The 21524-nt window shown below is 42.8% G+C and overlaps 1 protein-coding gene across 1 annotated transcript in view; it reads left to right on the forward strand.

Moving 5' to 3' along the window:
* The first annotated feature begins 2239 nt into the window (after nucleotides 1–2239).
* Nucleotides 2240–21524, forward strand: part of PLCL1 (phospholipase C like 1 (inactive)) — a 308929-nt gene continuing 289644 nt past the window's right edge. The window contains exon 1 of the mRNA XM_073306317.1: nucleotides 2240–2918. Within this exon, the coding sequence (XP_073162418.1) occupies nucleotides 2625–2918 (294 nt within the window). The 5' untranslated portion in view covers nucleotides 2240–2624. The remainder of the gene's footprint in view (nucleotides 2919–21524) is intronic.

Genomic DNA, 21524 nt, shown 5'->3' on the forward strand with positions numbered 1-21524 from the left:
CCTCAAGCACCACTGTAATAAAATATCAATAAACTTAAAAAAAACCCCAAACTAATTCTCTTGTGTGCAAAATCTGTATTTTGAACTCTGCCCTGTACTTTGATTGCATTTATTTAGGGAAAAATCTCTCAATATCTGATACTACTGTAATACAACAGATTTAGAGCTGGTATGAGTGCAAGACCCTTTAGGTCGCAGAAGTTGCAATCACTTACACTAGGGCCATGATAAACTCCTCCTTGCAGCTTGGAGGTGCAGTTTGAACCCTCTACACTAGGAGGCAGGGTATGCCCCACTGGTTCTCCCTGGCAGCTGGACAGAAGGGGTTAGCACTACTTGCCCTCCTTTAGACTCAGGAGGTAAAGGGTGGCTTTGAGGTATGGGGTGGGGGGCTTCCTGTGGAAACAAGGGAATAGATTTGGCTGGACCTTGTCTCAGTAACCCATCTAGAACCAGGCGTCAAGCTCTGTCCCTTCTGCCAACAACTGAACTAAACCAGAGGCAATCAAGGTTCCGTTCTGAATTATTCCCTGTATTTTTTATTACAGTTCATAGAGTGCACCTGGACCAAATCCTGCACCCCTTACTCAGTCCGAACTTCCGTGGAGTAGGGCTGCAGCATTTGGCTCTTGGGGGAAATAAGTGACTGGTTAATTTCAGGTTTCAGAGTAACAGCCGTGTTAGTCTGTATTCGCAAAAAGAAAAGGAGGACTTGTGGCACCTTAGAGACTAACCAATTTATTTGAGCATAAGCTTTCGTGAGCTACAGCTCACTTCATCGGATGCATGCCGATGAAGTGAGCTGTAGCTCACGAAAGCTCATGCTCAAATAAATTGGTTAGTCTCTAAGGTGCCACGAGTACTCCTTTTCTTTTGACTGGTTAATTTAAGTGTCTCTGCTGTCGGAACGCCTTGTGGATGGGCGCTAGAGGGCGCTGGTGTTGCTGAAACCCATCCCAGTCGTGCGGCTGGCTGGACCGAGCTAGGATTCAGCTTCTCTGCTTCACCCAAGTTGTAAATGTCCCGGCGCGGAGCCTTCCGCGGCGCCTGCTTGTTCTCTCCGCTGATCAGAAACTAAGCGCCGGTGGCTGCAGCTCTTTGATTCTTTACAAACGTAACCGAGAAGGTCAAGGCGGAGTCCCAGGCTCCCGCAGCCCGAAACTTCTCCCACTGGAGTCTAAGGTGAAAACTCCCCCCTGACTTCGCTGGGAGCAGCAGGCTCTGCTCTCGGAGGCGAAACGGGGCCAGGTCAAAGCACTTATTCCGTAGGGAGAAAGCAGAAATGAATTATATTCGTATCCGGAGCCCATTCCCTGCATTCCCACCTCTGTCGCCCTTGTGAATGGCCTGGGCAGAATTCCCCCCCCCCCCGCCCCCCACGCCATACAAACGGAAGCTGCTCTAAGCGATCGTTTACATTGATAATCTGAACGGTGTTGAATCGGGCCTCCCAGTCCACTCTTCAACCTGACACGGGGGTCCCACCTGAGCCTGGGCGAATGTCCGTCTAGCGGCATCTTTTTCATACACATTAGTTTATTTAGTGTTAGTTTTGAACGGTCTCACTTTTAATCCAGTTCAGCGACAGAGCTGTTTCATACCTTTCACCCGCCCTGATCATCCCCTGCACAGTGAACATAACACCCCTACAACCTCCTCTAAATGGGCGCTTACTGGGATTGCTAATTTGCACGATTTGGAACCTTTTCTCCTGGTTTTCCCCCCTACTGGCGTATCTTTAGTGTGACACGGTCAAACTTCAAAGCATCCCAGAAACGTCCCTCTAGTTGTATCTTTAACCCTTCACGCTCTGATGACCACAACTCTAATACAAGCTCACCCTCTCCTCTCTTTTTAACTTCCCAAAACCATGCCTCTCTCCTGGGTACTTACTCTCCTTACGTGACTGCTCCAGCACAAATGCACGCTCTGCTCTGACAGCAAGGCTGGGCTGACTGGGATTTCTGGCTTGCAGGGGCAACTAGCCTTCTTCCCCCTCCCTTCTTCGCTGCCCTCTTTAACCGCCCCTGCTCCCACTTCAGCACGTCGCGTGTGTGTGTGTCATCGACAGTTGAATGTACCCCTTCGCTGGGACTTCCAGCTGAGCCCACATTCCACTCTGCCCCATGGCCACACCCCCCGGCGCTTACTATTGGGCGCCCCCGGCCCCATCGGCAAAGCGGCTCCTGTGCTGAGTGGCCCGGCTCCCTGTCTGTCAGCCTGGCCTGTCAAAACACGCCTGGCTCTGTCACAACAGAGGAGTAGCGGCGCGGCGCTCCTTGCTCGCGGGCGGGCTGCGGCGAGCCCCGGGCGCTGCGCTTCTGCCTTGCCCACGCGCCCAGTCCCCTGTGTTCTGCCTGGCACAAGCGGGGCGTGCGCCCGCCCTTTCCCCTCCGCTCCGAGGGAGACCCTCCCCCGCGCCGCCGGGGCGGCCGCCTTGGCGGGGCGGCATGGCCACCTCCCGCTGCAGAGGGAGCCGGGCGAGCAATGACTCCTCCTGAGAAAGTTGTTGCCGCCGCCGCGGTGCCCTCGGAGGAGAGGCTGGAGATCCTCGCCCCGCAGCCCCGTGTCCCCCGCCGTGTCGGCGCCTGCCCCGGGGGGCGCTGAGCCGGCGCGGGAGGGCGATGGCAGAACGCGCGGGCGGCAGGGAGCCGCCGCCGGCGGCGGCGGGTCGTGCCCTGCCCGCGGCGCCTCACAAGGGCGAGGGGGAAGGCGAGCTGTGGCCAGAGCCGGTATCCCTGGAAATCCCTGCGGTGGCTCCAGGCAGGAGACGGGAGCGCCGCAGCGGACTGGCTATGGCGGGAGCCGCCGAGCGCTTTCCCGGCAGCCTGGGGACCTCGGCGGGGGCAGCGGCGGATCCCGAAAACAGCCTCTTGGAAGCTGCCAAGGCGACCCCTCGCAGGAGCAGTATTATCAAGGTAAGGCGGGCAGCCCCCTGCGCCTTTGGGGAGGGGCACGCGTGGACCCCTTGGCACGTGCCCCCTGGGTGAGGAAGCTGCCCTGAATCCGAGCGGGGCGTGCACAGTCACCGAGAGGCACCGGGGCGGTTTCTCTTCACAAGCCAATCTCCCTTCTTGGAAAGGGGGGTGCCTTGTTGGGAGCAGTTGTTGACGGGGAGCACAGAAAGTCTCTCACTTCAGCCAGCCAGCCCCCCGCCCCCAGCTAATAGTTTTGCGGGATACGTTTGCCCAGTTCTCAGCTTTCCATCGCTCCCTTTCCCAGTGGTTCTCAACCTATGGTGTGGGTACTGCGGATGGTTTGCAGATCACTTGGTGGTCGCCTGTGGAGCGCTGGCTGGTCACATAATATTGGCTCTTCTCATTCTTCCCTCCCCCTGCTACCTAGCATTAAAAGAAGCTTAAAAACTTTTCTAATATGCCTCTTTTGTGTTGTCGCTATTGTAGATGCCACAGCTGTGTGAATGGGTAGAGATGGTTGTGCCTGGGATGGGATGAGAGGTGGCCCACACAATACAAAATGGGAAGAGATGGCCCCTAAGGCACTCTCGTATTACAATGTGGTCTGTGCTATGAAAAAGCTTGAGAGGCCATAGCCCATATGCAGACTTTCAACTTCTCATTTCTGGAAGGTATTTTTAACTGTTAGGGTAAATTATGCTGAAGAATTAGGAGCAATCCAGGAATGGATGGATTGCGGGTAAGAATGAAAAATGTATAGATGCAGAAACAAATAGGAGAAGCAACATTGCACCTTATTAAAATGAACATAAACAGAATTATGAAGGGAGGAGTACTAGAGAGGGGACCTATCCCTCCAGCTTTTAGCCTGCAGAGGACAACACTGACTTTGTTTTCCCACTTCCCATCTACCCAAAATTGTATCCTGCAGGAGGGGAAGCAACAGAGAGATGACCAGGGACCGATTTAAGCTCTTAGCTTGTACAGCAAATCTCAATTAATGCTCCCCTCTGTCGCTGTCAGCTGCTGATCTGTTGCTGTTGAGCTGAGTGGCTGAACAGGCAAGAATCTGGGGAGTGAGGGAGAAAAATGTGGGATGGGTCAGGGTGGCTGCTGAGCTGGCTGGGAAGGAGATATAGTAGCCATCCCCCCTCACTCTACATTACCAGCAGCAACAGCTTCTCCTCCCCTCCCTTTAGCAGATCTAGGAATGAGGGAAGGCAGGTACAGCACAAACCATTCACATATAACAGCTTTGCGCACAGATAATACACTGTATATTCATAGTCTGTTTCTAAGGTACATACAGTGGCCAGTTATATACACACACATTTTTTGTGTGTGCTCCAAACTGGCATCTTCAGCACTTGTGTGAAATGGAACTGATTGTGTAATATCGTGTGTAAATACACACACGTACTTGTTTATTTTCCAAACCTTCTAAATAAATGCTAACGGTGCGTACTACAGAGGCATCTGCTGTGTTGAAGAATACCGGGTGGTATATCTGGACAACAAATATCTTGCAGTAGCTTATTGTTTTGTGGTTTGCGGATTTCACAAAGAAAATTGTTTTCAGGATGTGAACTTGGATAAAAAGAGGAAAAGACCTCTGTTGTTGTTGCAAAAGTATCAGAAAAACAGTTGGTTAGAAACAACACAGATGCAATCGCTTTATCAGATAAAAGGAAGATTTTATAGAGTGGGCTATAGGCATACACTTAAAATGATTAAATTGTTTTATACTAATTTTGTTAATGCTCACATGAAAGTGGACATCTTCAAGATACTATTTCCAATTTACGGACTTGATGCTGTCCTTATTCACATGAGCAGTCCCATTGAAGCCAAAAGTATGTGAGTGGCAGGACTGGGCCTGTTATTAATGCCGGAGAGAAAGTAATGGAATTCGGGGAATTCTGGTCACTTTATGTGACCAACAACTGTTACCACCAAACAACAATGTAAATATCTTGTTTGAAAAATACACGTGATTTCTAATTTCATGTGATGAAGGGCCCAGGCCTGCACCTACAGAAGACAATGGAAATTTTGACATTGATTTCAATGGAAATTTATTCAGTTGAATGTAACATGTTTGCAAGTAGGCTTAAACTCAAACTTCTTATTTGAGACTGCATTTTTTTGGTATGGTTCTTGGTAATGTTTGCTAACTTCAAAATAGGGCAAGTTTTGAAATAGCAATAACGTTTTTTGTTTTGCAACTCATCATTATTTTTATGTAACATTTGTGAAGAACTTGAAGGCAGAATAAATAGGTTCAACCTTGACAGTTCTTTCACTCTTGCTTAGAAAAATACGCAGTGACACAAATAAATTAAATTACTGGTATGTTTAAAAGCTGAATGCATTCCAGATTGTTAGGCAATACTGTTTGCTTCGCATCCTCATTGTTACAGTTAAATTAACAGGTTCAATTTTGATCCTAAAATCCTTGACTATCTATTTGTTGTAATCTGGTAGAGAAGTCTCCCAGGTTCCATTTATATATTCAGTTTAGCTTTTAAGAAAGACCTCAAGGAAACAGAATTACTATTTTTATATACTGAACTAAGTGGTCCCTCATAATTATTTAAGTTGCACAATGAATCCTAGAGAGACGAATTTGTGCGCAGAATTCAGATGAGAGAGTTGAAGATGCACACTAAAGGCTGTTTAATAGATATGTGTCAATGATATCCATATATCTCCTTGGTTCTTTTGGCCTGGTTAGGACTCGAGAAGACAGGAGTCAGAAGTAGACTTTGCACTTGGGTGAGGAAAAAAAAGACTTCAGCTATGGTTGACCCCTGTGCAGGGGGAGGATCCTGGCACCCTTCATTCTTGTGTACTTGAACAAAAACTGGACAAAAATCTAGCCCAAGGCAAAGCAGTAACAAACATTCATGCTTAGCTCTAGGTACTTCATATGTTCATTCTTTTTCATAAATGAAGCATTCAGAGTTGGATATTAAGGTTGTGATTTCCAGAGGAAGTGTAAGGGAGTTAAATGCCTAATTCCCTCAGGCTCCTTTGAAATATTCCGGTGTAAACTACTAATCTGCATCAAATTTGTCCGAATCCAGCAAAGCACGTAAGCATGTGTGTAACTTTCTATAAGCATTCGCTAAAAGCAATCAATTGAATTCAATGGGACTATTCAGGTGCTTAAAATTACACACGTGCTTAAATGCTTTGATGGACTAGGGTCATGGTTCTTGGAGTATGTACTCCAACACTTTCCTTTTTCTCTTGAAGCTTGTGTAAAGGCTTCACAAGATACATGATCTTGACCTAAAGTAAAGAGAACATCACTGACTTTGCAACTTTAAAATTTCCATCTGAATCTCCCTGCTCCATAAGGTGTCACAATCATAGATACATTCTGATTACTTTCATGTAGCTTTCACTTCAGGTTGAGGACATGCAAAATTGCAAAAAACTGATATTACAATAATCCTCTGTTTTGACTTATTGTGATATTGGGACTAGTTACAAAGAATTAAGTTTGTTTTCCCACAGGATTCCCTTATTTAGTGTTTATAGAAAAGCAGTTTGAAACCCAGTTTTTCTTTGGTATTGTCCAATTGCGTGATTCTGGGAGTGGCTTTCATTTATTTTGGAGTAAGAATTAAATGGGTAATTTTGCCTGTATTTTCCAAGACTTTTTAATGTTTTAGGAAAAGCTCTCCAGCTATCGAATATGTATTGTTATATAGAATCAACATTTTAAAAATAATTAATTTACTGTCACAGGGTTTTCAGATGAAGAATTTTCATATGCAGGAAAATTAATTGTTTAAACATTGCACATTAAATAGCAAAATGAGTTTTACAATCTTACTTTTATTATTGTGTTCATAAATCTTTAAATCTAAATAAGCTTGAATGAACAGAATCAGAATGTTGTTCCATTGCTTTCTTTAAATTCTTTTTTATCAGCTGAAAAGAGAGCTGGAGTTGAGAAAGTGATAGAAACGTTCACAACAGTCATTCAAAGACCACAGTGAAGTGTCTGTGTAGTTCTGTAGAGGCCACTGGACTGGATGGGTGAAGGGATTGGTAATAGGATCCAGTACCTGGTCACTGGTTTAAAACCAGCTCAGGGTGATTGCGCCCGAAAATCTTGATTCTCTGATGCCTGTTTTGTAGCCTATGGGAAATGAGTTGGAGGCATTTTTTTAATGACCTTATCCTGCTCCTGTTGAATTCAATGGGAAAGTTCCCATTGACTTCAATAGTGTGAGGTCAAGGCCTTAGCACATGGGTGGAAAATAAATTGTAAAAGAATCCCAGTACTTTCTTTGAGCTTGATTCTTCAGGGCTTGGCCCCAATCCACCAAAGCATTTAAACGCATGCTTAATTTTAAGCATATGAGTAGTCCAACTGAACGAGGAGTGTTCAAGTCATCCATCTTTACTTTAGTCAAAGTACATTCTTTTAAAATTAGTTTTAGTAGCCACCTTTTGGATCTCTGTGTCAAATTCAGAGGTAGCATAAGAGGGTGCATCTCCATGCAAGCTAGTGGAGTTGCTTGCATCAGTGGAGTGTTTTGACCTAGGGTTGCCAGCCCTCCAGGATTGGCTTGGAGTTTCTGGCAATTAAAGATTAATCTTTAATTAAAGATTATGTCATGTGATATCTCCAGGAATACATCCATCCAAAATTGGCAACCCTAGTTTGACCTCCAAAGGATATTTGCTTTAAAGAACTGAGTACAGTCTTAAATTAAAAAAAAAATTCTCTGTAGCAAATTAAAATGGACTTATACTGTAAGTAAAATATTAACCCTTTTGGATAATGTCCAATGTGTTTAAGGTCTGAATATTTGTCCTTGGACATGTTCTCTCTCATTTAGAGAGAGAGGAAAATAGTTTTTCTTTTCATTCAAATTTTAACTTGCTAACCTCTTATTTACAACTCTGTAGATGATGGGGGGACTTTTAAAAGGGCATAAATAGGAAATAGAAATATTGACTTTGTACATCTACCTCCTTTTCAGGAATCCTTTCATTTAAATCAGTTCTGATTTGGCCTTGAAAAAGAAAAGAGAAAATAATAATTGTTTATATCAGGAATTTCACCCATAGATCTCATAAATCATTATCAAAGCTTATTTGGGAGAATTTTATGTGAGTCCAAACTTTGTAGACAGGTTCAGTGACATTAATTTAAGAGGCTTATTTGTATTCAGCCACTCTACTTCACAATTAACTTTAATAAGAATTATAATCATGCTGTGACCAGGTCCATAGCCAGGGAGTTTGCTTTCCTGAATTTCAACAAGGAAAGAAAAAGCTGAAATGCAACAGGGAGGAATTCCAGCCGTCCTCCCCCCATTTCACCCCCCCCAAGTGTAAAAGGAGTAGTAAGGACCTATGTTTCTATACTACTTCTATATAACCTTTGGCAAAAGACAAGTGTGAAATACTATGTCATACGTTAAAGACCAGAGCCTGCAAAGCAGACAACTCCCATTGATTTTTTTCATATGCATGATATTTCAAATTCCATTATAACTCGAACCTCTTGAGATGCTTTAAACAAAAGAAGTAAAACAAAAGATTATTTGTCTAAACATCAGTAATTTTGTGATTTTAGTATGTGTGCAAAGGTGACAAATGAGGCATTATTTGGAGAGCAGGAGAGAAATATTGTTTATTACTTTCACACCTGGTTAAAAGTGATGGTTATTTATTATTTGTAAAAGCGGTAACACCTAGGGGCACCCATTGAGATTAATTTCCCACTATGCTAGGTGTTGTACAAACCTATAATAAGAGACAGTCCCTGTCCTGAAGAGCTTACAGTATAAACAGACCAAAAACACAGCATGGTATAAAGGAAGTATTACTATCCCTGTTTTACTGAAGGGGAAATGAGGCACAGAGACGTAGGGACTTGCCCAGGGTCGCATTGGTTAAATTACTCTTAGATGCTTTCAGTAATTTTTATCCCTTCTGGTGAATTATCCATGGCTAAATCAAAATTAATTGTTTGCAGATTGAAAGTATAATTGCAGTTTTCCTACCCTTCCTCAGTAAGGAGGATAGAAAATGGAGTTAAAAAGGGAGAGGTCGCTTCTTAGTATTTAGTGCTCTTGCCTGTAAGGCTTCTCAGCATAAAACTCTCAGTGAAGTCAGCTGTTATTATTATTTTCTTTCTGGAATTGGAAGTATAAATAGTTTAATAAATTGATAGGAAGGTTGTCCACTTATGTAATCCCCAACTATATCTTTTCTGAAATACTATGCAACTTTTTGCAAAGACATTCCTCAGAGGCATCTCAAACATATATCCCTGCTCTTCCTACATTAACTGAATACTTTTGGAACTGTATTTCTTCCCCTTCCCCATAACAGAAGGACATCTTTGTCCAATGATGTCCTAATCTAAGACATAGGTCCTTGTTATATTGATAAAAATGGACTTTGCATATAAAGCTGGGGGAGAGGAAAGGAAGGGACAATATTATCAGAGTTCCTTAGTCATTGTGGTAGTGAAAGACCACTCCTAACTTCAATGTGATACTTTCAAACATTGCCTTGGTCTGTTTCCTACTTACAGATGTTTCTTCAAGGCTCAGTCTGACACTCCTTGCACAGATGATATGCTGGACTGGTCTTTTTCCTATTCTGCCTTCAGTAGTTTGCAGGCAATTTTCAAATCCAGGAAAATTATTTAAGTGGCTGGCTAATATTGTTATGGCTATTTTACTTCAGGAAGCAATATTTATCCAACGGACATTTTTAGCTCTTATAAACCTCTGATAAAAGAATTTAAGGTTTTAATTTATTTTAGTTTGTGCTCTGAAGATAGTGTGGTGAGGCAACTGAGATATTTGTCACATCTTTCTTTGCAACACAACGATATCTGAGGGAAAAACTTTTACTAAAAAGGAAAGTTACATTTCTCATGATTGTTTGTGTCACTGGAATTATTTAGTAACTTATTTTGCTGCTTGTACAATAAGTTTTAAATTTAGATGCCTTTTGCTAAAAGTCTAAATTTGAAAAAGTTTGTTAGAAGTAAATTTTGATAGCCATATAGTGATCGTACCACTCCTTGCTTATTGTTCAGACCAATGTGAGAAAGTTAACAATGGAAAAAAAATTCTGAAAAGACAGAAACAGTCTTCCGGCATGGTCAGTAAAATGCTCTCTTTGAAAAGTAAGGATGTTTATAGAGTTTCTTTCTATTAGACTCCAGAGAATTAGAGCATGACCGACTCTCATGCAATTTGTGCTCTATTTAATATATTTGTTTTATTTTAGATGCTTAATAATAACAACAATAATTCTTTAAACATTATAATAAAAGGAAAAGGACTTCACATATTCTCTTTGGGTTGCTAAGGTCGGTCTGCGAATATCTGTATACTATGTTCACAGTATCTGTGACGTTACACTGTTAATCCATATGTCCCAACAACCTGAATTGATGAGCTGGAGTTGCTGGGGAGCTATGCCAAATTCAGAATTTGTGTAAGCACTGCAGTGCAACATTATTGAAGTCAGTGGTTTAGCACCTACTTACACTAGTTTTGTGTTTGACTTCTTGTCTTTTTATAGGACCCATCTTGGCTCAAGGTTTGCTTTTGGCAGGTGACTTGCTGATGTATGTGCAGAAAGTAATGCTCCTGAAAGTCAGTAGGCTTTCTCTGGAGGTGCTGTTTGTTATATATGATTCAGTCAGGGACTTGCCTGGTAATTCCAGATTATGGTAACTTTGATATTTTCCTAAAACTAAGGCTATGTAGATAAATTCTGCATTTTTTCTATATTTGTGGTAATAACATTGTTTTCAGTGAGCAGTATTTTGGTTCGAGAGAATTCTCATGCCAAATTGTATAGTGGTTGTGTGGCAGGTTTTTGTTTTGTTTTTTAGACACTCATATCTAGATCCTCAAAGATGTTTAGGTGTCTAACTCCTATTGATTTCAATGGAAGTTATGGACTGAAATAGTTTTGAAGATTTGGGTCTCAAATTCTATGGTAGCAAGCATGGTATATGTGCTTAGAGAGGTATTGGATGGATCTCATCACTTATGTCCAGTATTTGGCTAATCTAGGGTCGTATCAGAACACATACTCTAAGGACCAAATCCTGCAGCCCTCACTGAGGCAAAGCTCACACTGATATAGAGCTGGTCAAAAATTTTTTAGATGGAACAGTTTTCTGTCAGAAAATGCAGTTTCGTTAAGATCAAAATAAGTCCATGTAATGTATTGGTTTTGATGAAATTTTCAATGGGAGGTTGAGACATTTTGATAAAGACAAAACGAAACATGTTAACCTTGTTTTGATTCATTTAATTTTGACTTGTACTAAAATATTACTTTTAATATTTACAGTTTTAATATAATATAAAAGTATAATCAAAATGATAAAGTCAAAATGAAGCATTTTTACCATATCAAAACAATTGGATGTTATCCAGATAAAATGTTTTGATGGGCCCAAATATATATATAATTGTTTTAATTTTCATTCTCCACAAATTTTTGACATTTCAAATTCAGAATAGTTTGTTGAAGTGCTTATCTATGCAACACTATGATAGCTGAGATCAGCTGAAGCTGTCCCATTGACCATCCGTAAATCTGACCTCTTGAGAACTGGCAAAAGGATGCCCTCTATGTAGGGACCTAAGCAAAGGAACTCAGTCCATCTGGTGTTCTGCCAAAACCTGAATTTGCAGGTCTTCATCTTTTTAACCAAGCATTTGTTTCATCTTGGGTGAAGACTGTGTAGGCTTTGCCATTTGATGGCTTTTCTTGGTAAGAGATAGCTATTATTTCTGCCAATAATATCAATGTGGTAAATAATGTTTGATTCATTTTTTCATGTATGTAAGGTACCCAAAGGCCATTGCAATAGGTGCATAGTACATTATATAATAATGTCCCATTGGTACATTGGCACTGAGGGATAGGGCATCAGCAGAGGCATGCTTTATTTTGCTTACTAAGTACGTTAAGCAGCAGTTAATAAGGCTGTAATTGTTTACATTGGAGCAGCGCAGCAGAGTATTTCCTACAGCAACGTTTTGTGCATTTTGCAGCTCCAGTGAGATTAAGTCCATCTGCAACAGAAATATTTCATTTGAGTTAATGGAAATTTTTTTGTTCTCTGTTAGAGCCAGTAATGCATCCTTTGTGGTGAAACAACTTGCTAATCAAGTTTGCACACCAGATTAGCATAATGTTTTTATTGTCTTGTATGCACCTGGTAGGCTTAATTCATAGATACTAAGGTCAGAAGGGACCATTATGGTCAAGTAGTCTGACCTCCTGCACAACCCAGGCCACAGAATTTCACCCACCCACTCGTGGCAACACCTTAATATCTTCTGCAAAGAAATAGAGAGAGATGATTGATATAAATGTTTCAAAGCCATGTTTAATAGCATACTCTTTTTTTTTGGCACCACACTATTCATTCCCATGTGATCAGTTTGGACATGGAATAAAAATACAGTTTTAGGCACTACCTCCAGCTGGGTCAAAAGGCTAAGATAACTTCTGCAAAACACTAACTACTTTAAAGTAGGAAACATTTAAAAAGGTATTCTACTCTCCATTCATTGCTACTATAAGAATGGGTGTTAAAAACAAGACTTAGATTGCAAAATCTTTCAGTCTAGCAAATATTTTGTTAGGGAGGCCATAAACCCAGGCAGATAAGACATTGGACTGGGACTCAGGAGACCTGGGTTCAGTTCATGGTTATGCTGCTGGCCTGCTGGGTGACCTTATACAAGTCTCTTCTCTCTCTCTGCTTGTTTCTCCAGCTGTTAAATGGGTATAATAATACTTATCTCCTTTGTAAAGGAGTTTGAGATCTACAGACTGGGAAAAATGCTGTGTAAGAGCTTGGTGGTATTAATAACATTGAGTTCTGCATATGTAATGATGTGGACCACTGTTTTTCAGGAACAGTACATTCTAGGGCAGAGATCATTTAGTTTCTTAGACCGTTTTCCATTTCAGAAATTGAAAATTACTGCTAATAGAAGTAAACTCATAATTTTTCCCCTAAATCATAAGTACTGAGATTATCACAGGTATTCCACTTGATTTTAGTTCATGATTAGCTTGTAAATTTATGAAGTTAAAAGAGTCATTGCTATGATTCTCAAAGCTCCTAACAGGTTCTTATTCAAATGACTGTAGGTAAATAGGCTAAATTTATCCTTGCTGTAATGCTATTTAAATCACTGACATTAGACTGGGGGGAATTTGGCCCTTATGTGTTGGATAATGTCGATTAAAATTTTGGAAGCTACCTGATGCTAGGGACCTGTATTGAGACTTTAAATAGTTCTGGTTATAAATATGTACTCTGTGGGCTTGAGTCTCCTCTGAGTTACACCAGTCAGGAGTAGCTCTACTGAAGCCAGTTTACATGCTCGTGTAAATTTTTAAGAGTCGTTAATTATTTAATTCTAAAAGAGTTTAGCAGTTGATCAGATTACAGAGGTCCAAGAAATAGATCGTCCTTGCAGCCAAATCCTGACTCATGGTTACATATCACTTATTCCCCTGTAAAGGCATCTAATCCCACCTAAGCCTGCTCCCTAGAGGGCCATTTGATTCTCAGCAGATTCAGCCTGGTGATTGTGTGGTCTGGAGTGGCTCCACATGCAGGTGGTATGGAGCCACACAAGGGAAAAGCTGGTGAATTCCATGCTCCTGAAACAGCTGTTCACATCCAGCAATGTTTTCCTCTACCCGGAACCCACAGGATTACTGCATCCCAAGGCTGTAATGACCCCTGTTGAGTTGCTACAGAAGAAAAGGAGAGCGTCCTTGAACTATCACCTGAATGGTCACATTCCCTCTCTCTGAAAACAGGATCTTTTAAAAAATATATTTCAGGAGGTCTGTTTCCTTCACCCCATCTATCCATTCTGTTGATCTGGTGTCAAATTGGACCTGTAGTTAGGAGCTCCTCCTTTGGACTCAGCTCCTGGCTGTCAGCTAGCCACAGCCTGTGCACTGCCTCTTCACTATCATCTCCAATGGCCTAAGGACCAGAGTCTCTAGATGCCTGGTTGGTCATAGCCCTGCACCTTCTGTAATCATTTAAAATGCTTCCATCCTAATTTTTGTCTGCACAGGTGTAAATGTTTACCAAGGTGCAGGGCAAAGGAGAATCAGGACCAAAGACTCCTGGGAGGTTTGGCATCTATGTATCAGATACATAGCCATTTGAAGTGAGTGCCTCAAACAGTCATCAGACAGCTCCTTATTGATTCGATTGCTGTTTACATTTACACAACTTTCCGGTAACTCAGGGATTTATTAGTTTGTAGACCCAATTTCCATCAAGGTGCACAGATCTGTGGTTTTTCTTGTATCCATTTGGATCTATAAATTCATCGATTACCAGTATCCTTATATGCATTTTTTTAAAGTATGTATGGCAGTTACATTATGGCAAATTCATTAAGCCATACCAATATATTGGTAACTTGTTTTTGATTGTAAGTTACAGATGTCTTCATTTTATTTAACACTTCCAGATTGCGAGAAAACACAACAGAATGGAAATTGCTTACACAAAATGAGAGGGTGGGCTGCAGCATTTTGTGGCATTTGCAGGCCTCCGAGTGAAGAAAAAATGGCTGAGAAGTTATTCATTGCCTGTTCTGGCATGCCTTTCGTTGTACTGATATACATGCTATATGCCACCAAATATAACTGCTTTTCAGAAATTCTTTTCTGCCTGTTTTGGTGAGAGAAAGCATGAATTCTGTAACATTAGATGTTTTTGATGTGTGTTTGTGGTGATGAGCCATCATGGGATAATGCATTAGATTACCCACTGGGAATCTGGTCACACAAACATAAGTGTGCTTGAAATTATGCTATTTCTAGTAGCTCAAATGACAAAATTGGCCCAGTGAACAGAAGACTGATTAATAAATGAAGAATTTCTGACATAGGGAGTTCCCCTCTGTTTCCTCTGGGCAGAATTTTGTGTGTACACTGACCATTCTGAGTTCATATGGGTAAGGGTATAGCCAGCACTCTGATCAGTTTTTGTATATATAGTCTTCAGAGTACTGCCGTTTTCCTTTCTCACCCCATAATTTACCCATAGTGTCAATTCTGAGCTGATGTATACTTCATACTCCTATTGAAGTTAATGAACTCTCTGAAGGAAGACCTGCTGTTACACCAAAGGGCCACATTCATCCCAAATGTGAGCAGTGAACCTCTGATTAAAGTGCTTGGACCAAATTCAGCAGTGACTAACTCTAGTGTAAGTTACAACACACAACAGGTATATAGAAACCCAGTTATAAAGTGTCTGCAAAAAGAAGGGATGTCTCCTTTGAAGAACTGTAGGGGATTATATTACAATTTTTTTTTAAAAAATGTCAACCAGGGTTTTTAAATCATGAAGGCTTGATTCTTAATCCTCCAGGTATCTTGTTCAATCAGGAAACACTCTTTATTGAGAGAGCAGAGTATGGAACCTCTTGCTGAGCTCAGAGCAGTCAAACATAGGCAGGCAGCTTGAGCATTACTCTGAGAATCCAGTGCAAAGTATTCCTGACAACTTTTCTTTGTGAATAGAGAATAAGGTGTTCCAATTCTGTACTCTGTAGGAAAGTCTGCATCTGCTTATATAATGCAACTGTTTTTAATATTAATTTAGCCCATAGATGGCTTATGACTTTTAAAGAGATTGCAGATTAATGCAATAACATGGAGACTTTTCCTTTGTGTGGTCATTGATATGTGGACAGCCAATCTCATGTGGTTTAGAGAGAACTCTAGACTGGCTGAGTTTTTCAGATGGAATTCACATCCCTGTGCAATAACAGGTATTTTTTAGTTTTTTGTTTTGCAGAGAGGTATTTTGTCTAATGAAACATTCAGCCCCTATACCATAGCAGTATTTGGGGGAACTCCACAGCCTCTCCCTAGCTGCTATTTCAATTACTGACCAATAGCAAAGGCTGCAAGCAGTATGCTGGTGTCTGAGGCCACTGAATCCATATAATCTGGTTTACTGGCTGCACTTGTAGCCTGCTCCAGTCCCAGTGATGAGTTTATGCAGAGCTAGTGTTGAACTCTCAGGGGAATTTGCCCACGGCACAAGGTGACTGCAACCCTCTCTTGGTGAATTCTCTTTGCACTGTAGCCCCCCTGCCAGGTATAGAGCCAGGTCTGTACTGCTGCTGGTATGGGGGTGTCCGGAGGTACGTTGAGGGTGGGGTGGGCTAGTGGAGAGTGAAAGGAAGTGTGCCTGGGGCAGCAGGCCTGAGACCTAGTGGTTCCCTACTATTGCAAGGCTCACAGGGGATCTGGCAGTGTGGAGAAGGGTAGGTGCAAACTATGGGAGCCTGTAAATAGCTCTAACCTGCTCTGAGGTCAGACCTAGCTTGCTCCTACCCCTTGTCCCTGTGCTAGGCTCTGCAACAGTACTGGATGAATTCCTCTTGCTTTGTACTTGCTCCAAGGCCAGCCATCCACCCATCCACTGGGAGCTTTCTGTGGCCACTGGGCCTCTGGGCGAGTTCCAGCACTGTGGAATAATACCACAAGGTTATTTCATACAGAGCAAGAAATTATAATCTCTGCCTGAGAGGCACAGAGAACAGGCTGGGTGGACTCCTAGCAGCTTTCCAGCCTAAATTGTTTTCTATAGATCAATACGTACTTTAATCGTGGTACTATATTTAGCACTGGCTATTAATTTCCCTACAACATACTTGTAAAATGGAATACAGATAACCCTATTTCAAAATGTAGATGGATTCAATTATTGCACTGAATTCTGTGTTAAAAAGCTAGGAGGAGGGAGTGGGGAGGGCCATGTGCTTTGGTTTTCATAGTTCTTTTTATTTAATTTTTGATGTGATCTTCATAGATACTTGATTAGAAATTACATTTTGTTCAGCTAAAGTGATTGCTGATTTCTTGTAGCTGGAGCTATCAAGAGAGAGCTCTACAAAAGAATTACTGTATAAGATCTCTTTTTTTTTCTCCAAATTTAATTATATAGAAGCCTTATTAAATAATTTAATGTAATAGTTTAATAAAAAATATATTGCATGGGAGTATGACTCACCTCCAGGTTATTCAATATACTGTAAATTCTTTATATTTTATCAAAATTATACGTGCATTGGCTGGAGAAATTTAATAAACTTTGAAAATATTTCTTAAGAGTATTTCTGTTTTGTGATAGTTGGGGCTCAATCAGGGGTGAAAGTAACTTAAGGGACTTGTATGCAGGATGGCTGGGCAAGGTGGGAGGGGGGCAGCTCAACCAGAAGGGGCGGGGCCTTGGGCAGAAGGGGTGGGGCTAGAGCCAGACTTCCCCAGCCAGCCCTTCAGTGCAGCCCGGCAGCAATTTAAAGGTCCTGGGGCTCCCAGCCACCACCACCAGTAGTACCCCGGGGCTCTGGCAGTGATTTAAGGGGCTGGAGCCCCGGGCCCTTTAAATCGCCGCTGGAGACCTGAGGCTCCTGGCCACCGGCACTACGCCAGGGCTCCGGCACTGATTTAAAGGGCCCAGGGCTCACGGTTGCTGCTGCTACCTCGGGGCTCCAGACCTTTAAATAGCTGCCAGAGCCCTGGGGCTTCCGGCCACTGCCACTACGCTGGGGCTTTGGCAGCGATTTAAAGGGCCCAGGGCTCTGGCTGGTGGCGGCCAGCATCCCCGGGGCTCTGGCGGTGATTTAAAGGGCCAGGGACTCTGGGCCCTTTTAAATTGCCAGGCCCTGGGGAGGCTGCCCCCTGCCAGTACGGTTGGCTGTGTACCGGCTCTTACCAGTATGCTGTACCATACCATACCGGCTTACTTTCACCTCTGGGCCCTATCCTGAAAGATGCATGGAAATCTTGTTGATTACAATGGGAGTTTTGTCCATGGAAAGTTCATAGTATTGGGACCTTATGTTCTATGCAACAGCTGAATCCTCAGTCACTGTTGTAAATATTCATTTGCTGCAGGAAATTTTTATACCTGCATCCTGGAAAAAGTGCCATTTTTAATGCTATTAAAAAAATTGATTGTTCTTTGAAAATGTATTGTTAGAAAATGTAAGTCCTATATACAGCCAGGATGTGAAATTTATACCACAGCACTGTAATTCATAGTGGCTGTCGCTCCCTAAAGCAACATTTTCAGCAGTCTCATGAAGGGTCAGATTCTGCACCCATTGAACAATGGCAAACTTTTCATCGATGTCAGTGGGTGCAGGATTTGGTTAATATTTTGCAACACAAATACATGATCACTGAACCCATCAATTTTGCCTTTAAGTTTTCCACAGTAGCTTCTAAAAGTTTAAAATGTCTTTATTTTTGCTCTAAAATTACCCGTTTTGAACTGTGCAAGATTTGTTTGAATTACTTGTATTGATTTTAAACCTAAACAACATTGGATACAAATAATGGATTTTTGGGGATTGTTTTCAACAATAATTAGAAACAATAACTTTGAAGAAAATTGTGTTGTTATCATATTTGAGGAAAAAGGTAACCATTTATTAAACGGTAGCAGTTTATAAAACAAATACACTTACTATTTATTATTTGACTGTGTGCTTACGGCTATCCAAGAACTGCAATTTACAATGGATGAGGTGGGGACACTTGCACACCTAATGTGGGGTTTATTTTTGTCCAGTCGACATATATTCTATATAACATAATATGACCTTTGCCTCAATGAACCAGTAAAGGGCTGATCCAAAGCCCATTAAAGTTAACGGAGTCTTTCCATTGACTTCAGTGCACCCTGGGTCAAATCCTAATTTAGGACTGTATTGTGATATCCTTACTTATGCTGAGTAGTACCTGACTCTTCAAGAATTCCCACTGACTTCAGTTGGAATGTTTTGTTGAGTAAAGGACTACTCCGTGCGAGCAAGGGTGTCAGAATCCAGTCCCCAGGATATATTGTATGAACCAATTCAGAGGCTATATTGTCCTTACTTGAGAAAACCTGTGGAAGGGCCAGAAAACACAATACATTTATAATGTGCAGAATTTCCTACAGCTTGGCCCATGGATGGGGTGAGGAGTGGAAAGTGGTAGTGGTGGTGGTGGGGGAGAAGGGTTGCACCCTGACGTGGTTAGCTGGGGGTGGGAGCATGACTCTCCTAATAAATGAACTGCATGAAATCATGTGGATCTCAGGACATCTGCAGAAGGCTGGGCTACTTACAGTGAGGCTTGGTATCCCAGTGCTACTCCTTGTGAGTTGCAAGCAATCTACTAGGCAATGTGGTCTTGGGGGCAGGAAAGATGAGAAAGGAATTACATCAGTTTTCTGTTTATGTGCAGTAAGGGGCAAAAATCCCTCTAGCGAATACAAACATGCTATACAGTTTAAAAATTAACATAGATCTGGAACTGAGTTCAAAATCAGTTTGCAGTAGAGGAAGCACAAAATGTTGCACTGAAGGCCACCTCTGTTGGATTCAGGGTGTGATCCTGCTCACATTAAAGACAGAGGAAATTGTGCCATTGACTTTCAATAGGAGCGAGATTAGGCCTTAAGGTAATTATAAACTTCAGTGCTTTTGATGGAAGGGAAAGGGGTGGACACAAAGGGACAAATCTGGCTGTGAGCTCTGCACCATGGACCTTCAGCAGCAGCCCCCTAATGGGTGGGCATAGCTGTATCTGTGTCCTGCACAAAGTAATATAGTTTATCCTGCTTAAAATCAGTGTAAGTCTCCATTGCCACAGCCCTCCTCATAGTGTTCTTGGAGCACCAATGAGAGCTGTAATTAAAGGGCATGGCTACACTTGCAGATGTAGAGCGCTGTGAGTTAAACCAGCCCTTGGAGAGCGCAGTAGGGAAAGCGCTGCAGTCTGTCCACACTGACAGCTGCAAGCGCACTGGCATGGCCACATTTGTGGCACTTGCAGTGCAATTGGGAGTGGTGCATTATGGGCAGCTATCCTACAGAGCACCTCTTCCCTTCCTGGCGCTGTGGCTTGTGGGAAGGGGGCGGGGAGTGCGGGGCATTCTGGGTCCTGTCCCAATGCCCCGTGATGCATCGGTTCGCATCCCAGCGTTCCCTTTGTTTCCGTCCACATTTGGCGCCATCTTTCAATGTTTTTTGTACTGTGCGCTCTGTTTTCCCTTTCAGTCTGCGGGAATGGAGCCCGAACTGCTGAGGAGTATGCTGACGAGTCTTGCCAGCACGTCACGTTTGGCAGTCGAGTTATTCCTTGTGATCCAAAGTGACAGTGAGGGCTCCGATGATGATGTTGACTCGAGTAACACATATGACACGAGTTTGCTTGTGGCATTCACAGACATGCTCACCACCGTGGAACGCTGCTTTTGGGCTCAGGAAACAAGCACTGAGTGGTGGGATCACATCATCAGGCAAGTCTGGGATGACGAGCAGTGGCTGCAGAACTTTCGGATGAGAAAAGCTGCTTTCATGGGACTGTGTGAGAAGCTTGCCCCCATCCTGCGGCACAAGGACATGAGATTGAGAGCCGCCTTGCCGGTGGAGAAGCGGGTGGCTATTGCAATCTGGAAGCTGGCAACTCCAGACAGCTACTGATCGGTCGCTAACCGGTTTGGAGTGTGGAAGTCGGCCGTTGGAATCCTGTTGATGCAAGTTTGCAGGGCCATTAATCGCATCCTACTCAGAAGAACCGTGACTCTGAGTAACGTGCATGACATTGTGGCTGGCTTTGCACAAATGGGTTTCCCTAAGTGTGGAAGGGCAACAGATGGCATGCATATTCCAATTCTGGCACCAGCCCATCTAGCTTCCAAGTACGTTAATCGGAAGGGGTATTTCTCGATGCTTCTCCAGGCGCTTGTGGATCACCATGGGTGTTTCTTTGACATTAATGCAGGCTGGCTCGGAAAGGTGCATGACGCATGAATCTTTCGGAACACTGGCCTGTTCAGGAAGCTGCAAGCTGGGACTTTTTTCCCAGATCAGAAGATTACCATAAAGGAAGTCGAAATGCCCATTGTGATCCTTGAAGACCCTGCTTACCCTTTAATGTCATGGCTCATGAAACCCTACACAGGGAGCCTTGGCAGCAGAAAGGAGCAGTTCAACAACAGGCTGAGTCAGTGCAGAATGACTGTGGAGTGTGCTTTTGGCCATTTAAAGGGAACGGGAAGCTGTATGGGAAGCTGGACCTGGCCAATGACAGCATCCCTACTGTTATATCTGCGTGCTGTACCCTCCATAACATTTGTGAAGGGAAGGGTGAAAGATTCACTTAGGCATTGAACTCAGAGGTTCAACACCCGGAGGCTGAATTTGAACAGCCAGAGAGCAGGGCTATTAGAGGAGCCCAGTGCGGGGCTGCAAGGATTAGGGATGCCTTGAGGGAGCAATTTGAGGCTGAAAGCCACCAATAATGTCTGGTGCCCTGCACGGGAGTGAAATGCAGTGGTTTCAATGTTAGTAGGACTCTGTGTTTGCTACGCTGACTTGCAGTGCCTGTTTCTTTCCTGGGCTTTTACTTTATGCAATAATAAAGAACGTTTTCAAAGCCAAAAAAAATCCATTTATTGAAAAGAAAATTCATTTATTGAAAAGAGACACAACTGCTTGGGAAACAGAAAGGGCAAGGGGGTGGGGAATGGTA

The sequence above is a fragment of the Lepidochelys kempii genome, chromosome 11 (genome assembly GCF_965140265.1).
Source record: "Lepidochelys kempii isolate rLepKem1 chromosome 11, rLepKem1.hap2, whole genome shotgun sequence".
NCBI lineage: Eukaryota > Metazoa > Chordata > Testudines > Cheloniidae > Lepidochelys > Lepidochelys kempii.